The 20,279-nt window shown below is 43.2% G+C and overlaps 1 protein-coding gene across 1 annotated transcript in view; it reads left to right on the top strand.

Moving 5' to 3' along the window:
• Positions 1-18: 18 nt before the first annotated feature.
• The window catches only part of LOC128747908 (E3 ubiquitin-protein ligase RNF43), a 74,893-nt gene continuing 54,632 nt past the window's right edge, over positions 19-20,279 (top strand). Inside the window, exon 1 of the mRNA XM_053846131.1 lies at positions 19-1,068. Within this exon, the coding sequence (XP_053702106.1) occupies positions 847-1,068 (222 nt within the window). The 5' untranslated portion in view covers positions 19-846. The remainder of the gene's footprint in view (positions 1,069-20,279) is intronic.

Genomic DNA, 20,279 nt, shown 5'->3' with positions numbered 1-20,279 from the left:
CAGTAGCCGATGGCCGTGAATGCAGCAGCTCAGCGAGCAGGTAGAGCGTCAATGAGCTCTCAGGGGAGCGACTCAGTCCGGGGAGGTAGAGTGACTCACACCGGCGACGTCGCCTGGACTCTACGCGGTGTCGTGCTGACTTTTGACAAGTTCACCCGGGATTTACATGGAGTTGAGAGCCCTTTCCCGCTTCTTTGCCACAGTTTTTACCTTCATTATTGCGAGGAACGCTCTTCCCCGGTGCTCTCTGGAGGACCACTCTCGTACCGCACCGAACCCCCGCCGGAGTCTACCGTCGCCCAGCAGCCAGTTGAATGTGATATTCAAGGGTTCGTTTTCGCAACTTGCTGGTTGTAAAGCTATTACCCAACGACCTCGCTGGTTGTGATGTGTCAGCGTGCCTTCAGTGACCTGCAGCTTTTCAAGTCTGTCTACGGATTTATCCGGGAATGTGGCGCCCTCGGGAAGTGCCCGGCTTCTTGTTGAAAGTGACTGCGAGGTGCATTGACTTGCGCTAATATCGAGCATGAATGGATGAGCACCGTCCCGCCGGGAGAGAAACGCTCTCCAGAGAGATTCCAAACCAATGAAATGATAGCGGGCTAAAGGTCAGAACAGCTGCCTTTGGCTGGGAATATCCAAGTTTTCTCTTGAGTTTGAGTGTCAGTGGAAGGATTGGAGGACGTGGATTCTGATGGCAGCGCGGTGAAACTTTCTGTCTTGCTGTGACCGACCAAGCGGAGGAAGTGGGACGCATATTCAGTTCCTCGCATCAGAGTTTACTTGCGGTGCTTGCCTGCTTTAAAAGTCCACCATGTGCGGGACACCGCCGCTCCGACCGAGGCCATGACCGTCCTCCTGTGGCGCCTGGCCGGGCTCTGGCCGTGGCTGCTCATGGCGGCCGTGCAGGTGGTGCAGGGTCAACCGGGCCTGGAGCCCGAGAGGTCCGTCCTGCGAGCCCTCATTAAGGTGTCACCGCTGAGGCACGACCCGGCGGTGAGTCCCATCACTCTGAAGGGGGTGTTCGTGGGAGGAAGCGCGGGACCAGCGGAGGGGAAGCTGATGCAGGTAAGTGTCAGAACTCTCACCTGCTTTTTTTTTTCTTCCTTTAACTGAAGCGGGACAACAGACTGGATCATGGGTCACCGACATCACCTTGTGGAAGTTTGAGATTCTGGTCACTTGACGCGAACCCCCACTTTTAAAATGTATTTTTCTCTTTAAATATTTTACATGGCAAAATCACAGCAACAACTCGGATGTTTTGGGATGAGCATCACCTAGAGTTTGACCATATCTCACTTTAAATAGATGCGGTGGAACCGACTACATGAAGAGCAAAAATTGAAGTCTAAAAAATGTATTTCACCATTTAACAGTTGATATTTGTTAATACTTTCAATATACCTCAAGATTTTTTAACATTTAACTTGACACTAGGCACGTATTGCTTCCTCACAGCAATAAAATCCTGGGGTCCAGCCCCTCTTGACACTGCTTGGATTCAGGATCATTTTACCCAGCAGCAGAAAATGAATGAATGAGAGTTTAAAGTCAATAGCGGCTTCATTTCCTGGAACACATGTTGCTCTGGTATGGTTGAGTCTTTCTAGGGTTGACATTCATGTCTACTCATATACTCGTCGAGTGATGCCATTTCAATTGTTAAATACTACATATATCTTCAATACAGATGTGCATTTTGTGTGTTCTTTCTCCTGCAAGTACTGTTATCTACATCTAGAGCATGTAGGCCACAAGATTTCACCTCAATGTGCTCTGGTTTTGGAATTGCACCATGTTGTAGTAATAGTCATGCAATACCCTCAACAAATTGTCCCCAGATATCCAACGGTTCATACAATATTCTCCTCAGATACCCCTCTCTATAAGCGTTTATGCCGCAAGGGTGTGGTTGAAGTTGAGCTGATACTATTCTAACTTTGGAAAAGAAGTGCCCTCTAAATGTAAAGTATGTGGTCCATTCACTGTGCATATTTAGCATTCAGGAGCGGATTAACGTTTGCGGGCCATAAAGCTCGTCTGTGTCAATTTATTTACCGTCGCCAAAGAAACGGGACGACAGACGTGAGGTACAGGAGGGTCCCGTCTATCTTCACCCACCAGGTGTGGGAGGTCCGCTGAATGGCACTCTGGGATGCTGAAGGGTACCGTAATTGATAAGGATTTGAGGAGGAGAAAGGCCTGCATTAGATCGGATGAATAGCTAGTGTTGGTTTCCTTCAGGGAGAGTTCATTTTAACGGCCTGTGTGGGATGCTGACTTGTGGAATAACATCACAGTAGTGAGATTAAAGGAAGTCCCGGCCTTCTGGGATAAACCTCAGATGTATTTTTGTCGGGCTGGATTTTATGTTACATGCTGCGGATATTTTCATAGCTAATCCAGTTTTGTGAATCCTCACTGCCTGGATCCTTCAGTGAAAGATGAGAAAGTTAGAAATTTAGCTTCTCCCGCAGAGCACGATGTGGTGTTATGCTGCGGGATACGCTCTTTGTTGCAGCGCAGGCCTGTTCCAACAGGTCTATGTGGCCTGTGCAGGCTTCTTTACAGTGGCCCTTTATGTTCTAGTCTTGCAAAGGATGCAAGGCAGGATAAAACTGGACCTCACCAGCTGACTTCCATTGATAGCTTGTCTCTTTGTCCACCCTATAAATGATAACATCACACTGTACCACAACCCTGAACAGGCTTTTGCACATGTTATACCTGCAGTGTTTGCAATATCAATCATCCATATCAGAAAGGATTGTGACTTCCTGTAGAAACAGAAAGAAAATGTATTCAGTGCCATAGAGCGCTGTCACTGTGACTTCACATTATGCTACTGAGACAGGTCGACCCTGCATCATGATGCCATGTATGGAGTTTTTGGTATGTAGAACTTGAACGGCACAGACATTTGACATTGATTTTTCCGGAGGATACTCCAACTTCTCCCAGTAAGGCATCAGTACAACATTCACAATGTGCAGTAACATTTATAAAAGTGTCAAAAAAGTTCTTCAGAAGGGTGGGAATTGCCTGCTTCCGATCCTCAAACCACTCCCAAAGAAAATGAAAAGCATCTATGGCAAGTTATATAAATTGGTAGCTGACTGACCATGTATGACTCGATGGGGCAGGTGATATCGCAATGCATTGTGGGTTGAGGTCACTTTTTTTATTCTGTATTTTCTGCTGGGTGTGTGAGCAGCAGTGGCGTTGAGAAGCCCTACACATGAATGATGAAACATTTAAACTTTTAAAACCTTACACAAGCCCTCGAAAACTTTGTCACTATTGTGGTATATGCATTTGGCAAATAAGCCCAATAATGCTGGCAAAAAACATTACTACCTGCATGGCAGAGGCAGTAACTAAAATATATATATATTTTTTTATGTGACTCAGTGTTGTGACGTCTACTCTAGGAAAGCTGATGAAACAAGCCGAGCTACTATTTGCTCTGATCTGTTAAACAGTGACCTCTCTGGACGTGTGCCCTCCCCTCTGAATGGACACGCTCATCGGAACACTGGACAGTATTTGGACAAATACAAAGATGCCGGGAATTCTGACTCTCTAGCCTCCCCAGAATGACGCTTTCTTTCCTACTAGAGAACAAGTGCAAGTGCTTTCGGTGCTACTTTGAACTTGAGAGGACTGTCAACAGTCCTTTGACCCCAGCTGAGAGGGCGGCTTTGAGCTTGTCCTCTAATTGGCATTGAGCCCAATGAAAGAACGATAACCATCCTAAAACACGCTGCTTGACTATCATCCTTGGATGTATTTTTGTTGAAATGTTGAAATGACCTTTGGACCTGTGAGAGCTCCTTAAAATACACAAGCTTTAATGAAGGCCCGCCAGTCGGCTGGCCCAACACCAGTTAACTCTGCACCACTTCACATTCTTTCATCTCCCATCTCAATGTCCCTCAAGGTACAGACCACCGCCCGGACTCTCCCATAGCCCCTCTGCTGTCCGAGGCCACAGGCCTTCAGCGCAGCCGTTTGGGAATGAGGGATGGAGAGGGGAGGGAGAAGATCAAAGCGTGTGCAGTTCCGAACGTGAGCTGAGATGATTAAAAACCGAGACTGTTTACACTGCTCTTCCCATGTGGGCTCTCTCCTCCCCCTCCCTCTAGATTTCCTGTCCCTACTTCCTATCTCCCTGGATGAGATAACAGGCTGCGCAGACATCTCTTCAGCTGCTCACTCTAGGTGATGGAGGTGGTGCACAGATTTCACTTTTGAACTGTGACTGAATGAACATGAAAATAAGGAAATAATATGAGAGGTGTGGAAAAAAATGATTTGGCAATATATTGCGATGCTTTGACCTACGATATAATGTTGGTAGTTCATGTGTTAGCATTGCTTTAATTGGAAGTGAAATACGACCTCCGCACCGCCACCATAACGGATGGCACTGAATAGCTACCTCACTGTATAATATGACAGTGTAGGGAGTGTAGTGATGAACTCTAGCCTACCCTGAAGCACTGGGAGAGCCTGCTGTTTATCACAATATTGTAGTGTATTGCGATACTATCGTGACCTAAGTATTGTGATGCAGGCGTTCTTAATCTTTTTGACCTCAGGCCCACCTTTCCCAGAACAAATTTGCCCGGGGCCCACTCAAGTAATAGAACCGATTCATGACTTTTGATTTCATTTGTGATCAACAACCATATTTAATCTACTTACATGTAAACAAACCAAAACCGTGTGAAGTGACATGAAAGCATGTGATCATTGCAAAGATATTTGTCATCAAAAAGACCAACCGGCAGTAGCACCAGGTGCAAGTCTTATTCATCATACGTACTTGAGAAAAAAAGGAAAATAATACACTTGATGCAAACTGTTGGAAAAACTGAATCAAATTTGGAATAAAATAAATACGATAAAATCATGTCTAAATATCATAAAATAAAAATAATATTTTATTTAAACTCCAAAGAAGATGTCTAATCTAAACTGCTTCACCAGGTGCTTTCAACAGCTTTTACTGTTGAAGGAGTGGCATCACTTTATCATTTTTTGTTGGTAACTATCACATATTTGCAGCCGTCAAGTCAATTCAGTGACACACAACTGTCACCATATGTGGCTAATGTATTAACACTGAGCGTCTCGCGGCCCTCACGGCCCCAAGGTGTAAAACAAAAAAACTTTTTGCGGCCCAACCATGGGTCACGGCCCTGTGGTTAACAATCACTATCGTGATGCACATCGCAAGCTTCTTGCCATTGCGCAGCCCTTTATAATACATTAGTTATTACGGATTGTAAGTACTGCACTGTGTCTAGAAATAAATCAATCGCACCCAGACTGTACTGCAATTATGGTATGTTAAATATGGTATAGCAAATGACTTCCATTTCCAAGTGGATCATAATAATATGGTTTGTTCTTTTATGCCAAAGGCCTCATTCATAGACAGCTGAGCCTTCAACTGGTATGTGCTCCAGCGAAACAACAATGGGTTTTTGCTGCACAGAGGTTTGACGTTGCTGTTGTCTTGACCAGCGACTTGCTTGTGTGGTATCTGTTATGAAGTTTCAGGGAACAGAAGAGCGTCAAGTGAAGGAAACATGGCAAGTCGACCCCTTCTTTTTAAGCCATTAGACCAGGTCTGGAACTCTTGGCCGCTTCAATGTTATAAAACTTGTTCTTTTCTACTCTTTATGACCCGACGTTGTGACTAACCAGCCATGCTTGCGTCACAGCTCCTAACCACCACGTGCCTTGTCACGGTTGTTTATTTAGACACATCTTTAATTTAGCGGTTGACGCATGGCTGCACACCTGCCATATGGCAAATGCATTACCATGCGACTCGTCCTTGAACCAGTGGCGGTTACTTCGAGAGCGGTGACGAGGGAAGAAAGGGTTGTGCTTTTTGCATTTACGCAAGAATGCTCTCCCGCTGAAGTGGAATCTTTTTTAATGAGTATATTCGAGCACTGAAATAAAATCAAATGTTTCTTGTTTTTAGTTTTTAATTGTGTGCTCCTCTGTGAAACCACAGTGACGCTTCAGTCCACGGCACTTTTAAGTTGTGCCATTGTGTAGCCTTGCTTGCGTTACTTGGAGGAGACGAGTGAGTCAGCATCCAACTATGACTATAAAGGGCACCGGCGCGCTCCACGGAATGCAACTATTTCAAATATCTTCAAGTATTATGAATACTTTGTGATGCAAAAAGAGATATCTTTGTCGACCTTTCTGTATTCGTCCGGGCGGCCCTGTTCAAGTTACGCACCTGTCTCTTTCCAGTTGAAACCGATCCAGTGGGAGTAAAGAGGAGAAAGCTTGCTGATCCGTGGCGGGTCTGGATGCCAAGCTATCCCTTCCCGGGGGATCAAGGCCACATTTATAGAGATGTCGCAACAGATGACAATAGCAGCGCGCAGCAGCAAAACTGCTTAACTTCTAGTGGGAATGCTGTTTTTTTCAATGTTGTCTTTGAAAGTAACCGGCATTGAAGTAGCTGACCAAACAGAGGCAATGCATCATTGTGGGACTTGGAAGTATGTTTCATGAGGTTGCTTTTCTAATGTTCCAACTGACAGTCTTCGTTCTGATCTATAATCTTCTCAGTGTAGGCAGACAAGTTAATATTTAACAAGAAAAACTACTTCATGCAATGCAATGTATCTGTGTTACTGATAACGATTACTTAAAACAATAAATGCTGCTCATAAAGGCTCAGTCTGAAACAAATGCAAATTAATTGCAAGTGCCTGTGTAAATTACAATAAAAAATAACTATAACTAAACTATATTTTTTGCTTATAACACTGTCAATCAGAACATAGAATGAAGAATGTTCTAAAATAATTAAACGATGAATGGAAAAGGGAATTATACAAAAAATGCTGTCAGTAAATGTGTGATCAAATAGCAACAAAGTGGGATGATTTTGTTGAAAATGATTATAGTTTGCTTGATATAGAGTTAAATTAATGAACTATTTTAAAATACGGGCCCAAAAATAATCATTCTTGAGAGATGGTAAAATTAATGGAGGTCTGGACATATTTTGAAAATACATAAATAAATTCCATTTAAATAGCAAATATCAAGGAGAGAAACATTGATAATGAAAGATTTTGACAGGGTCCGTTATAGAACGAGCTCATGGAGCCGGATGATTGCAGCCGTTTTTTATGTTTAAAAAAAAAAAAAAAATTAATGGTCTTATTTTGAGTTCCACCACACATCAAAATATACAGTAAGTAAAACACCAGTACATGGAGCTTGAGTTTAATCAATAATTCACCTGATATTTGATTTTCGTTTATTTGAGCTGCTAAAAATAGACTTTCAGATGCTTGTTTTGTTTAATGTTTAAGAGCCTCAAAGTTAGTTTGGAGCAGTTAAAGCTGCAAATCTAAGCAGGACAGGCAAATATGTTTTATTTACATTTTTGCGTGTTGCATACTGTGGCCGTTGTGAGGGATGTCAAGCCAATGGGAAAACATAACAAAAAAAAAAAAAATATATATATATATATATATATATGCAGATTCCTGTGACTACATTCATGTTTACATCATTGGATGAGATCGTAGATCTTTTAGTCTAGTATTCTCATGTAGTCTCCTCCCTTCTCCTATAAATGTCCTCCTTTCTCTGGACTGCCTTCTTAAGTACATTGTTTGCATTTCAATGGCCCAAAAAAACAAAGTTGAAGGAACGGTTGTCACCATACCTTTTGAAAAACACACACTCTCTAAAAAGTGTATCCAGACTCGTAGTCTCTTAATCTCTTGATGATTATTATTTGGGAAGCCTTCTACTTCCCTCATTTCTCTTGCATGTTTGCTACTATTTAGAAGTCTGTTCTGGGAATAAAGCATTCTTCCAGTTGTAAGTAAATTGTCTACTTTTCTGCTTGAACGCTTGGCTCAACGATCCAAGAGGAAGAGCTTTCACCTGTGTGATGGTCGGATTCTCTATGTACAAGCATGAGTGCGCTTGTGGTTTGTGTGTGAACGCACATACACTCTGGAGGTTGGGCTCCCATTCTGAGATCATTTACCAAACTCTATTAAACTGGATCAAAGTGACTCAGATCTCTCAGTACTGCATGACTACAAAAGCCATATTGTAACCTCAGATCCTGGGAGATAACGCGACTGACAAAAAATGCTTTATGCCTCCTAAAGTCACATGGTCACTTCAAAACAACAACCAGCATGTCCTGCTTCTGTCCTTTTTCTTCACTGACTTACATAGAAATGCCCCAGTGTTGATGCATTACAATGACACGTCAGCCATGTGTCCATGCTTCTTTCACTTTGCTTCATCGTGTCAGATGAGCATGAATGTGTCATTTTAACAACTTCAACGAATCTGGCAGGCAATAATGAAATACTTCTTTGGAAGTGACTGGTTATCAGTGCTCTGTTGCAGTGGTCAGTATTTCAGAAGGACTGGCCAGTTTGAGGATGTACAGATGCAGCAGAACACCACACAGGGATGTCGGCTGTTAGTCTTTAATGTAGTGTACTTGCCCGTCTAGTAATCTCTCGTAAATGAATGACATTTTTGGACCATAAAAATAAAAACAAACTTGTATTTTAAATATTAACTGTATGCTAGTGTGCTGGTGAGGTTCTCCAGCTTCACAAACCACTATACGGCGTGAGTTGATGTGATGCTGCATCAGCTTAGAAATGGTTTTCTGTTCCATGAAATCCACATTTTAATGAGAAAATGCCATCATAAACCCTGTTTATGACTCAAGAAATGTTGATGAGGTAAGCGTGTTCTCATCCCTTGAAATTACTTGGTTGCCATTTGTAGCAGAAAATATTCAATGAACCTTTGTCTCTTCTTCAAAGTCGCGCTGTATGATCTTCTGTTTTCAAGCCTCATCGAGTTCATTTCTTCTAATCGTGGCTGCATGCCAGTTCCTGAATGATTACTCTCATCGCCAGCATGATGGAGCGCTGCTCTCTCGGTTGGACAAAATGAAAAATATGCTTCCAAAGGTTAGCATGTCTCCCAGATGAGTGTGTTTTAGCAATTTGTGCACATCCAGTCACCTGCCGTGAGACCTTTCCTCTTAACCTTTAGTCTGTTTTTAATGGCGAGGCCACTGACATGCTGAGCAACTCACAAGGGGAAGAAACAAAGGAAGGTAAAATAATGTAGTTCTTTATCATATCTGTACACAAATCCTTCCAACCCTTATTATGTTCATATCGTACTATTCAGACTATGAAAAACTTAATCGGCAGATAATGATATGAACAATGCAAGATGCATCTAGCTAGAGATGCTCGAGACGCTCTGTAATGACTACTAAAATGGCCTATCGAGCACTCCCACAGGTTAACATAAAAATTAGTTGACACTGGAATGCTGCAGATACTTTTAGTAGCAACAGGGTTTGCAGGTTGTGACTCTTACAACTGTCTAGCAGACACAACAACATATTCCAAACTATATAGCTCAATGGAATACTGTGTTATCCGCACTAAATTTAAGAATGAAAATAGATGTTATTCATAATAAGCTGCAGCATTCAATAAGACACGGTTGCAGTGGTGCTGTCTGCGCCTAGAAAGGTCAGGCTTAAAAATGCGAGAGGATCCCTTTGAAACTAGTTTTGAACACGGGGTCCAGCATGGAACATGAAACAAACTGGGCAATGTTCTGAACTTGAATCCTGAACTTGCCATATCTGAAAGCACCCAAACCGCGTTGTTTTCGCTTGCGTGACTGAAGTTCCGACACCACAGCTGCCGCTCCTTCAGCAGATTGTCTCTGTTGGCGAAGGTGCGGACACACAGGCGAAAACAGCACATTTTGAGCGCTTTTAGGTCAATAAAACGCCTATGATTTCATCGGTTTGATGTGACTACGCTCAATATTTTGGCAGCATGATGCTCTTAAGCCTGTAAAAATCCAGATATTAGACACGTTGTTGTATAAGCCCCAGGGTTCAGACCGGGTGAAAAAGTAGCGGCTTATAGTCTGGAAATTACGGTAAATATATGTATGCTGGTTTGTAAAGCTTCATCTGAGTTTTGTCAGAGTGCAACTCTGCCTTTCCACTGGGAATGTGCGATTGTTTTCTTCATACGGCCTTGAACACAGACTGGGACTTTGTAGGGAAGTGATAAAGCTGACAGCGTATCATCACCGTGACGTTATATAACCAGTGCATTCACATACAGCTATGGCTGTTATACTAAAGATTATTATAATTGTCAAGAGTTCGTCTGATGACTGTCCTCTTGACAATTAGTATCTCATGTTTCTCAGGTACTACATAGTTGATGTAGTTTTTTGTACACTGAGATGACAAGAGCTGCCAAACCTCTTTCCCTCACAGCCTGCTATTTAAAACCTCAGATTGCTGTGTGAGCGTGGTGTTTCTTTTTGTTCCGCGGCCTACGTTAGAGTTAGCACAGCATTACACCGCGGTAGTCCTGAAAACCAGCTCTGAAGACTAAAGCAGAGCTGTGTGTGGTTTACTGTTTGGTCAGCTCACTCTGAGATTAGAGCAGCAGGTTGGCTGAGGATCCGGTAATGACATGTCTCCCACTCTCAAGTCCTTGGGCTGTCTCGGTCGGCAGGGCGACTTGAAAGCCAAAGACACACACATATGCACACATGCACCTACACTTGGCTAAATGCGCTTAATTTGACCACAAAGAATCACAAAGCCAGGCTAAAGATCACGGGCAGAGAGAGGGCTTTACGTTTACCATGCTCAGTCTCGGCCAAATGAGATGTGACATGTTCAACTACTAATAGACGGTGACGTCGTGATGACACATAATGTTTTAATCATGTCGCAGACTCCACATCATATTTTCCAGGGTCACTGTGACTGGAAGTTTTCACTCTCTAATAGCATGGTATGCTAAATCTTACAACCTATCAGTTAAAGAGCTGTAGTACTAACAGTAGCAGGCATCAACTTCCAACACTATCGCTGGTGTTCAACCAGTAGCTTTTCGCTCAAAACGAAGCTCTACCTTGAGTTAACTCTTGGTTTTCTCTCTATAAGGATCATCACATTGAAGTGAGTCTTTAACTCTTGTGGCTGCGTCATGGGACAGTGGGCTTGATCAAAGCATGGTACACACAGTCTCGAAGTCTAGGGGGAGGACATGGGTGTACACCTCAACAATAAACTGGTCCCACAGCACCAATGCTCTGTACATGATGGGCCAGAGTCACCTCCATCATCTGAGGAGACTCATGTACTTTGGCATTTGCAGACCTCTGCTCAGGAGCTTTTATAATGTGGCCTCAGTGTTCTTCTACGTGTCTGTCTGCTGGGTCCCGGGCAGCACAGAGCGGGACAGGAAGTGACTTAACAAGCTGGTCAGGAGGGCCAGCTCTGTCCTAGGCTGTGCACTGGACTCTGTGGAGGAGGTGAGTGAGAGGAGGATGTTGAACAAGCTCACCTCCATCATGGACAACAGCTCTCACGCACTGCACCAGACTGTCGAGGGGCTGAGCAGCTCCTTTAGTGGACGACCGAGACACCCTTCGTGCAGGAAGGAACACTACTGCAGGTGTAGTTAACACTGTGTAGTTACCAGTCAACCATCATCATACATACACCCCGATATTGTACATAACACCCCACCCCATGTCGCGCCACGATATTGCACATATTTGTAAATATATTGTGGTGACTACCTGTATGGTGACTGCCTCTTTGCACTCATCTTTTTTACTTATTTCTGTCTATGCACTAACAGCCTAAGAGCTCCTGTAACTGTGAATTTCTCCTTTGGGAGATCAATATCTACCATCCATCTATCTGTTCTAAGGACTTGTTGATGTCCTTTCACAAAAGGGGCTCAGCTTAGAGAAACCTTTAAGTTTCTATTCCTACTTCCACTCATGATCATGAACACATGACCAAATGTGCTGGTCCCAGATAAATAAAATGACTGAATTTGGATTTTTTTTTAGCATCTGGCGGTCACTTAAAAGACAGAGTTGGTGGAGCTCTAAGTTAATTTGAATGAAATAATGTAATATTTTCTATAGGACAAATTTACATTCTTCACCTCCCTGCTTAAACAATTTGAAGTCTTGTGTGCAACACATCTGCAGTGGTGATGTTGTCTCACTGTAGGGACCTGGATCTTCAAAGATTGCCCTCCTTTAAAGATGTGGGTCTTCTATAGATGTTCTTGGTAGAACCATGTTTTTTTTCCTCGTGAAGTATTGCATCTTGTGAGGCTGGCTGATGTGGGAAAGGTGTCACTCTAAAAGCGACTTGCACCGTGCAAGGCATCTGTCGTATCACATGTCCAACACAGAGAGGGAAATTTCCTCAAGGCAAAGACGCAAAATGGAAGTGAAGCTGATTCTGGCTTTAGGGACTCATTATTTAAAATAATAGGACCATACTATTAGTGCCCCTGCTAGATTTGATAGACTGAGATAGTGGCATCCCATTTTTTTTTGTCACAATGCAGCCTCTTCGATCAGCCATGTTGACTGTCCACGAACATTAGATCTGTCCCTACTTTTTCGATGGGACTTGAGAGGCCGGGGGAAGTCACCAGCTTGTTCAATTGCAAGAGTTGCAAAGCTACGTTCAGTGTGACTCTAGCTTTGAAGAGCTCTGAAACAGAAGAAAAAAAGATTCATGATGACTAAGAGTCCAATTAGTGTTTTTGCTTTTTCCACATTCTTTCCATTTTACACACGTTTGTTTGCACATGCTTGGAATGTTACCCCGTGTCTAAGTGTCGTCCACATCCGTGGACCCTGTTCATCATGACAATGACTGTCAGGTTCATGATCGTCTTACTCCACGTCGATCAAGAGCTGGCTCATTTGCAGTTGGTGGACAACGGTATGCACATCAGCCATTCAATATATATATTTACATTTTTCCTTTTGTATGTCTTCATTAGACATTAAAAAAAGCCCAGTCTGTAACTATGATGGGTGTAATTCCGAGCATGTGAAATGCAAGGGGTTGTTTGCCACCAGAGCACTGTTTACATCTGTGTGTATTTTATGGTAAAACTGTTGCTGAAATGATCAAAACAACTCTGGCCTGTATCAATCAACAGTGTGTTTATGAAGCTCCAGTTCAAACCCGAGATTCAGGAGCCGAGCCAAACATCCCAGCACACTGCCAGATTTCTCTGGGAGCGTTTTGGAGGGTTGGGCTTGAAAGAGAGCGGAGAGAAAGAAAGATAGTGGAGGTGAGGGTGGTAGCGGCGGGGAGGGGGGGCAGCGGGGTGGTACAGTGTGTCTGCAGTTCTCTGACCTACCTCCATGCCGCTGACTTCCATTGTTTGCCCACTCTGTTAACTATTACCAATCGGCTGTGTACCTTGGCTGCAGCCCAGCGCTCTTACACATACTGTGGCCCATTATCAAAGGAGACCTGCACTACAAGCCCTGGAGTCCTTCCAAAAGGCCTGAGCCACAGTTTCTGCTTCAGGACATATCTCAGTGCTGCTGCACGTTCCGACCACTGCCCTACTCGGGCACATCCCCTTGCTCGAACATGCAGGATGCAGTACTTTAACTGTCCTTGCCTTCTACCTGACCCATTTATGCTCTGACAGTGATCTACTTTGGCTACTATTTATTTTCCTCGTTTCAAGGGCGTTACCACTCATTCCGTTATTTGTCACTTGACAGAAGTGTTTGAAGATGTCTGTCGTGCTGGATTGTGTGGACATTTCAGCCGTTATCTTTTTATCTGCATGCAAGGCTTCACGTTGGGCTGCCACAATGACTATGCTGCAGCTGTTTGTGGGTTTGGATCTGAGTTAGGTGACTGGTGTTGGTGGCGATGGGTCGGCCAAGATGATTGGAGCCATATACAAAAAGGGTTAAATTTGATAAACTAACTCAGTAGTTCCACTTCTACCGTCAGCTTGTACAGTAAACGTGGAGTCCCACTTCTTGCTGTTGTTTCATGTGAGCAGCCAAATATTTTTTTTTTAAATTCATTTAAGGAAAAGGAAACTGACACAAACCTTCCCAGTTATTAAAAAAAATTCTGTATAATATTTACACCACTCTGGAGCAAGAAGGATTAGAAATAGTGTCTCCTCCGGCCAGAAAGTGTGGGACCAACTATGTGACACACAACAAAATAGCAAACCCCCTCACTTAAGATTCCAGTAATAATTAGATAAGCTGAGAATCTCTGTGCTAAAGATACACAATCGCTGGTGCAGTGCTATCATAGCAACATTTGGTCTCTTGCACATCCACAGAACATGTTTCTGGACTGTCCCCATTTTACTTTGTGTTCACAACAGGATTGTTTGGAAGAACCAATGGGCATTCATCACTTCCACCATTCTGTCTTGTGCTCATGTCTTCGAGCCCGAGTGCTTAATGAATTCTGACAGTTTTGGGCCATAAGCAAGTAACCAACCACACTAATCTGATTTTACATCAAACAATTAGGCCGAAAAAGTCAAATGACTAAATGTCTAGACTTATCAGTTGTAGGTCAAGAATGCTTGAAGCTGCCTTACATAACCATATGATTTAATGTGGCATGTAGCAGAGAAATAATTAGGGTGCAGTTTTCAAATGCAAGAAGTCAAGTACATTATGACCTGGAAGAGTGTAGGTTCAAGTTTATTGGCCACTAATTTGAGAGAGATTAATCTGTGACGAATACTTGGTAATTGCAATTCTGCACAGTAATGCTTTGATGTGAAAGTTGAAAGAACAATACAAGATCCTTTGTCATTGGTAATTCAAGGCCACGCTTTTATCTCAACTTTGTCCACTTCACATCCTAAACTTCATGCTGCATGACTGAAATTTGTGACTGAAATGAGCAGCATACAGCACTGTTGTACTGGATATAATATCTGTGTCTGCATCCCATAAGTAACATCTGTGACAACCACTGTGTTTTCATGACACTGCCTGCTGTTATTCATGACATTTTAAGATGCGATCTTGGAATAACTTGTTTATAATATCTGTTTCAAAAATAGTGCCTCCTGGTGGTTTCAATGTTTTTTGAGGAGCAGACTTTGGGGACAAGGCGGTGGTGCTCATGTAGAATCTGATGCGGTCCAGCATTATGCTGCTTATTTGATCAGGTGGCGTCCGCGCTGCCAGGTGCTCGCCCATATTTGCCTCAATCCGCGTGTAGCCACAGCGCGCTTCCTGGCGTGTAAACACATCATACTTTGAAGTGCGGATAGTCATGTGTTTGTATTAAACTTGGAATCTGATTCATTATGCTTGATATGTAAACAGAGGTGGCTTTGAAGCATGTGTGTGGCAGCAACTCATCGAGTGTCATGTCAGTCAGGCTCAAGCCATGTGGGGAGATAATCCACTTTACACGTCGCCTTCGCAGCACAACATCCTGTTCCTTGTCATGATAGTTTTCCTTATGTCTGAAACATGCACATCTTCAATTATATATTCTCATTTTGATTGTTTGCAGTGACTGGGCAGTGAAATGAGTGACCAGCTGTGTTTATTGCACTGGTGTGTAGGCCAGGGTGGGTAGTTCTCATAAACAAGAGCTCAAATCTGCATTTAACACCCAAAATACCATTTAAGGATGATGATGTTGGGTGCAAGCTTCTGTCAGAGATCCCAGGGATTGGTGAAGCATTTGAGAGATGGGAAGCCTGCAGCAGCTCTACCATGGTGAAACGCAAATTAAAAAATGATGAAGAATTGTATCAGTCATGGTAATGTGGTGCTAAATTATCCGGAATTGTCACTAAATTATCTTTATGTTGTGATGCCTCGCCCATGATATCACAGTTCTCATAGCTTGCTTTGTAAAAAACAAGCTGTAAACATTTATTTGTACAAAAATGACTTTGCCAAGAATCAGTGAATTTTGATCGTATTCAGTGACATTACTGGGCAGGAACACCCTTTTCATGGAAACCAATATAATGACGCATCTAGCAGGACATGATACAGGCACTAATAATCAGACATTATTAAAGATGGGAATGTGGCTCTTGTCTAAAGAAAATATGCCTTATGCTGAATTCTGCATTGAGACTTTTTTTTTTCTTTTTAAAGTTGTTGCGGTGGTACAATTTTGTTTGACTTGCACCTTGGATTGTGACCCCTGTGTATGATAGAGTTACACTCCTGCTGTAACTCAGGAGCTTAAGCAATTATCGGTTCAATTGAATTTATTTTCCTCTGGGAATCTTTGAAGCTGCGCATCATGTGGCTTTTCACAAACAGCCCATCTTTAAGGCACTTCCTGCTCGCTATGATTGAGGGAGAGATAATTTATATAAAAGGAGCCATTCTTGGCGATGCCAGCAGGGAGCCGTCCGGTTCAACGACGGTCAAACCGCCGCAGTCTTTGTACTCCTCACATACCTCCTTTCATGTTGCACTAGACCTTAGCTGACGGGGCTGTAAGTCGAGATCTGGCTCCAACTTTGAAAAGGCGGTCTTCATTATCCAGCGTCTCATTGGTGCCCAGAGGACAAACGGTGGTAGCACTTAACAGGTGGGTATTGCCCAAACAATGCCTAATGATGCACAGGCCTCCATGTGAGTCGGTCACAGCTTCAGCTGCTGTTGCCATTTTCAAAGTTTAAATGTACAGTGTGGTACAGCATGTAGCTTTCTAGTTATTTGCTGACTTGCAAACTTTCGTGGTCTTGTGTAGAGACGATATCCTGCCGTGAGTTTGTAGTTTTAATCTGCTCTGCTCCACTGAGGGGGTCTCCTCCACGCCTATAATGCTTTTGTTTTCTCACATAATGATTTCCTTTTGGGTCACCTCTCCAGCCTTTCAGGCCAGTGAAAGTGGATCTGTCCAGGGCCTCTCCATTACATAGCGCATCAGATAGGGAGGGCTAGATAAGTCCCCCCTGTATAATAAATGTCTCATATTTGATCTTTACAGGTGAGAGCGATCTCGCAACACTGTAGCCTGGCTGTCTCCCTGGGGAGGCCGCACACAAACAGCTGCCCTGCAGGGGCCAAAAAGCAAGCTTCATCCACTCATATGCGCAAATCCCAAAGACATCCTGTGAGTGCGCGACAGGTTGACTTCCTTGCTCCGTCTGACCAACCTTTCAAGAATCTTTATTGTCGAAATCGTAAACAAGTTAACCCCCAACCCACAGTCCCCTTTTCACGGCTCCTGACCAAGTACAGGAGAAGCGCGCCTTTGCCTCCGGGGTTCAAAGTTCAAGCACAGGGCCGGGCAATCATTGACACAGTTAAGCTGCACACCATTTTAATGGAAGGAAACTCACAATGTAAGACTTGTTGGCCCTAGAAGAGACAGGAGATCATAAATAAAGCCGAAAGTAAATAGGGAGAGGGAGACCGTCGGGCTGCCTTGTTAGCAGGTGTAGTATTGCAGGCAACCCAAGCTGTGAGTTATGTCTCCTATGCCGCAGTGGCTATGCAATCCATGCAGTCAAAACCCTGGTTTGTCAGTCATTGGGGGGAAGCACTTTATTTACAGGTACTTCAGCCTGGAGTCTCATTTCTGCTGAAAAGCTAGGTCAAAATAGAGTTTTGAAGTCTCATTCATGTGAGTGACATTTTACCTGGAGATGATTGGTCCAGTTGAGTTGGGGGTGTGTTGCTCTGGACAACTGCCTGCAGGCACCCTGGAATAGCCCCACCTTTTTGAAATTACTCATTGACAGGGGAAAAAGTGGTTGGTTTTTGGCCGCCTGCATGCACACATTGCTTTAGCGGCTTAATAAAATAGCAACAATGATGCAAACGTAAAACCAAAAAAAAAAATGTTTTGCCTGGTTATTATTTTTAAGGTAAGTCTTGCTGACACAAATTTATCATCACGTCTTTGATATACTTAAAAAGACGAGAGCTGCCAAATTTTTGGTTTGTGATCCTCTAACAATTTTATGGTTGCCCGAGAACAAACCCGCGGGTTGTTTTCATTGCCCGTGTTTGTATCTAGTAGCAATGGAAACAGGCATTTCCCATGTTTTCATCCCGCAGTTTCCTCTGCTATACAGGTTCAGTCATTGTTGCCTGCACGCTTCACTCTGTCATCGTCTACCAGCTTTTTCAAGCGTGCGCATTTCTAGATCGCTTGTCTGATATCGCCATGACAATGCGGTATAAACAATCCGTTTTGATAGATCGGGTTTTGTTGTTGAAACCTGTTAGTGGATCTTTTGATCAGCACCGTTGTTTACTCCACAACTGAGAAGGCTGGCGAGCTAGGGAGGCCACTTGGGGGAAATAGTTATCCGACAGTTTGGTGTGTTTAATGGTAGAAATATGGACGTCTTAATTCACAATGATGTCTGTCCAGAAAGTTGCCACTTCGATGTATCGTGTCCTCTGAAATAGGGCTGAGTAATTTGAGTGCGGATATAATCCAAGATACTATATGAACTCCAAATAAGCAGATTTACTATTTTATTTTATCATTCACTGACTGAAATTTGGAGCCACAACCAAAGCTCCAAAGATACCCACAATTATTAAGCACATACCAGACTTTGAGGAGCCAACTGTGTTTTTGGCAAGAGAAAAATCGTACTTTCCTGAGGCTAAGGTTGCCTAGGATACCCGGGTGGAAAGTTGTCAAACATATCAGGTATGTCGTAGCTTGCTTTCCATGAATTTGACGGCCTTTCTCACACTTTTGATTCAGTTTGATTTAGGGTGTTCTGAGAGAGCAAATGGTCCCACTCTCCCACTCTTTTATAAATAATGAATCCAATTTTGAAAGAAGCACAATTGCTTTATGGAGTTGTATTTGATTTCTGCCCTAAATATAGTTTGCCTTTTTCATTGTTTCAATGTTTTTCATTGCGAATATAACGATTTTCTACGTGCACCTGTTGGTGCCAGACATTAGCATCGAATCTGAAGGTGTGTAGTTTTATGTGCGCGCACAGTTGACGATTTGTGCATGTGAAGTTGAGCATGAGCTTCAAACCTCTACATTGTGAGTCATTGCTCATTGGGCCTTTAATGGGGGTAAGGTTTGGGGCATTGATGCCTGCTGCAGAAAGGGAGTGTGGGAACCAACTGTGCAGGATGGGGGGTGGGGGCAAGAGATGAGGTAAATGTTCTGGAGCCCAACAATCAGCATGTTGATATCTTCACTGGGTGGCCTAGTTCTATAGGGGTTACAGGACAGAGCAGGTCATGGGGTCTCAGGGAGCGATGGGAGCTCTGGAACCTGCTCCGTGATAGATGAGCTGCACTTGCCGCTAAAAATAGCTCAATGGAGTCATTTCATGTGGCGTCAAATTGACACTTGATACCTCGCTTGACAACCTGGAGCACATGCATTGACAGGAAGTGTTGCCAAACAACAAGCATCCGCGTCTGGAGTTACAGAACGTGACAGATCAGTTTTGTTTGTTTGACTCCTGGTCAAATTGACCACAGTATTTCCTCTGCACACTGGTGTGAAATTCTATCACGCACGGAGCTAATATCAAAGTCAAGAATGAAATATGTGATTATTGTACAGCCTGGAGATGACGTTCTTTGACAGGAAAAAGTGGAAAGGTGAATTATTGGAGAATAATATTAACATACGGCTTCTATTCTTAGCATCATAACACATGTAACATAAATTGTCTTCCTACACCACAGACTTGCCACTTGAGAGAGAGTTCACAAATCACAAACATTCGTCTGCTTTCCAATCCTTTCCCACCACTTTTGAATTCCAGACATTTATACCCTCAGCTAACTAGCCTGTCAAATGGTATAAAATGACTTGACAGGCCCCGGTGCCTTGAGTTTGACACACATGCTCTATAGTCTGTCATCAGTCTCATGTGTGCTTTGTTGTGTTTTCTGTTGCTGGCTGTTACATTTTTCGTGTCTTGACAGATGCAAGAATTTCAATTTTTTTAAGAACAAAACTGCGCACTGGAATAAATGTTCTAGTCTTTTACAACTGAATGGATTCATAAATATTAACCTAAAAAACAACAACACAAAAAATAGGACACTTATTAAGGAAGCATTTTTTTCCATCCACAGTCCTGATGAAAATGATGAATTTGCTAGGTTTTAGTGACAGAAAGATGCTTTATATGTATGTATACATAATCAAGTCCTTAATGATCCAAGAGAGTAGTATATTCAGTTTTACTTCTTCTAGCTTCCACAGATGTCTCCCATTGGAGTGATTTCAACGCCCAGCTCCAGCCCCCTCTTTGGTGTGAAACCGTGCCTGCTTGTGCTCACTGTTGGTCACTGGAAGGCCAGCTGTTCCCCGCCCTCTGCTGGCCTTCACAGGCCTCCATTTGATGTCCGTCTCAGTGTCCAAACTGGCATCC

This window comes from Synchiropus splendidus, chromosome 17 (assembly GCF_027744825.2).
Source record: "Synchiropus splendidus isolate RoL2022-P1 chromosome 17, RoL_Sspl_1.0, whole genome shotgun sequence".
NCBI lineage: Eukaryota > Metazoa > Chordata > Actinopteri > Syngnathiformes > Callionymidae > Synchiropus > Synchiropus splendidus.
The sequence above is the reverse complement of the archived record's forward strand: the minus strand, read 5'-3'. Positions and strand labels throughout refer to the sequence as shown.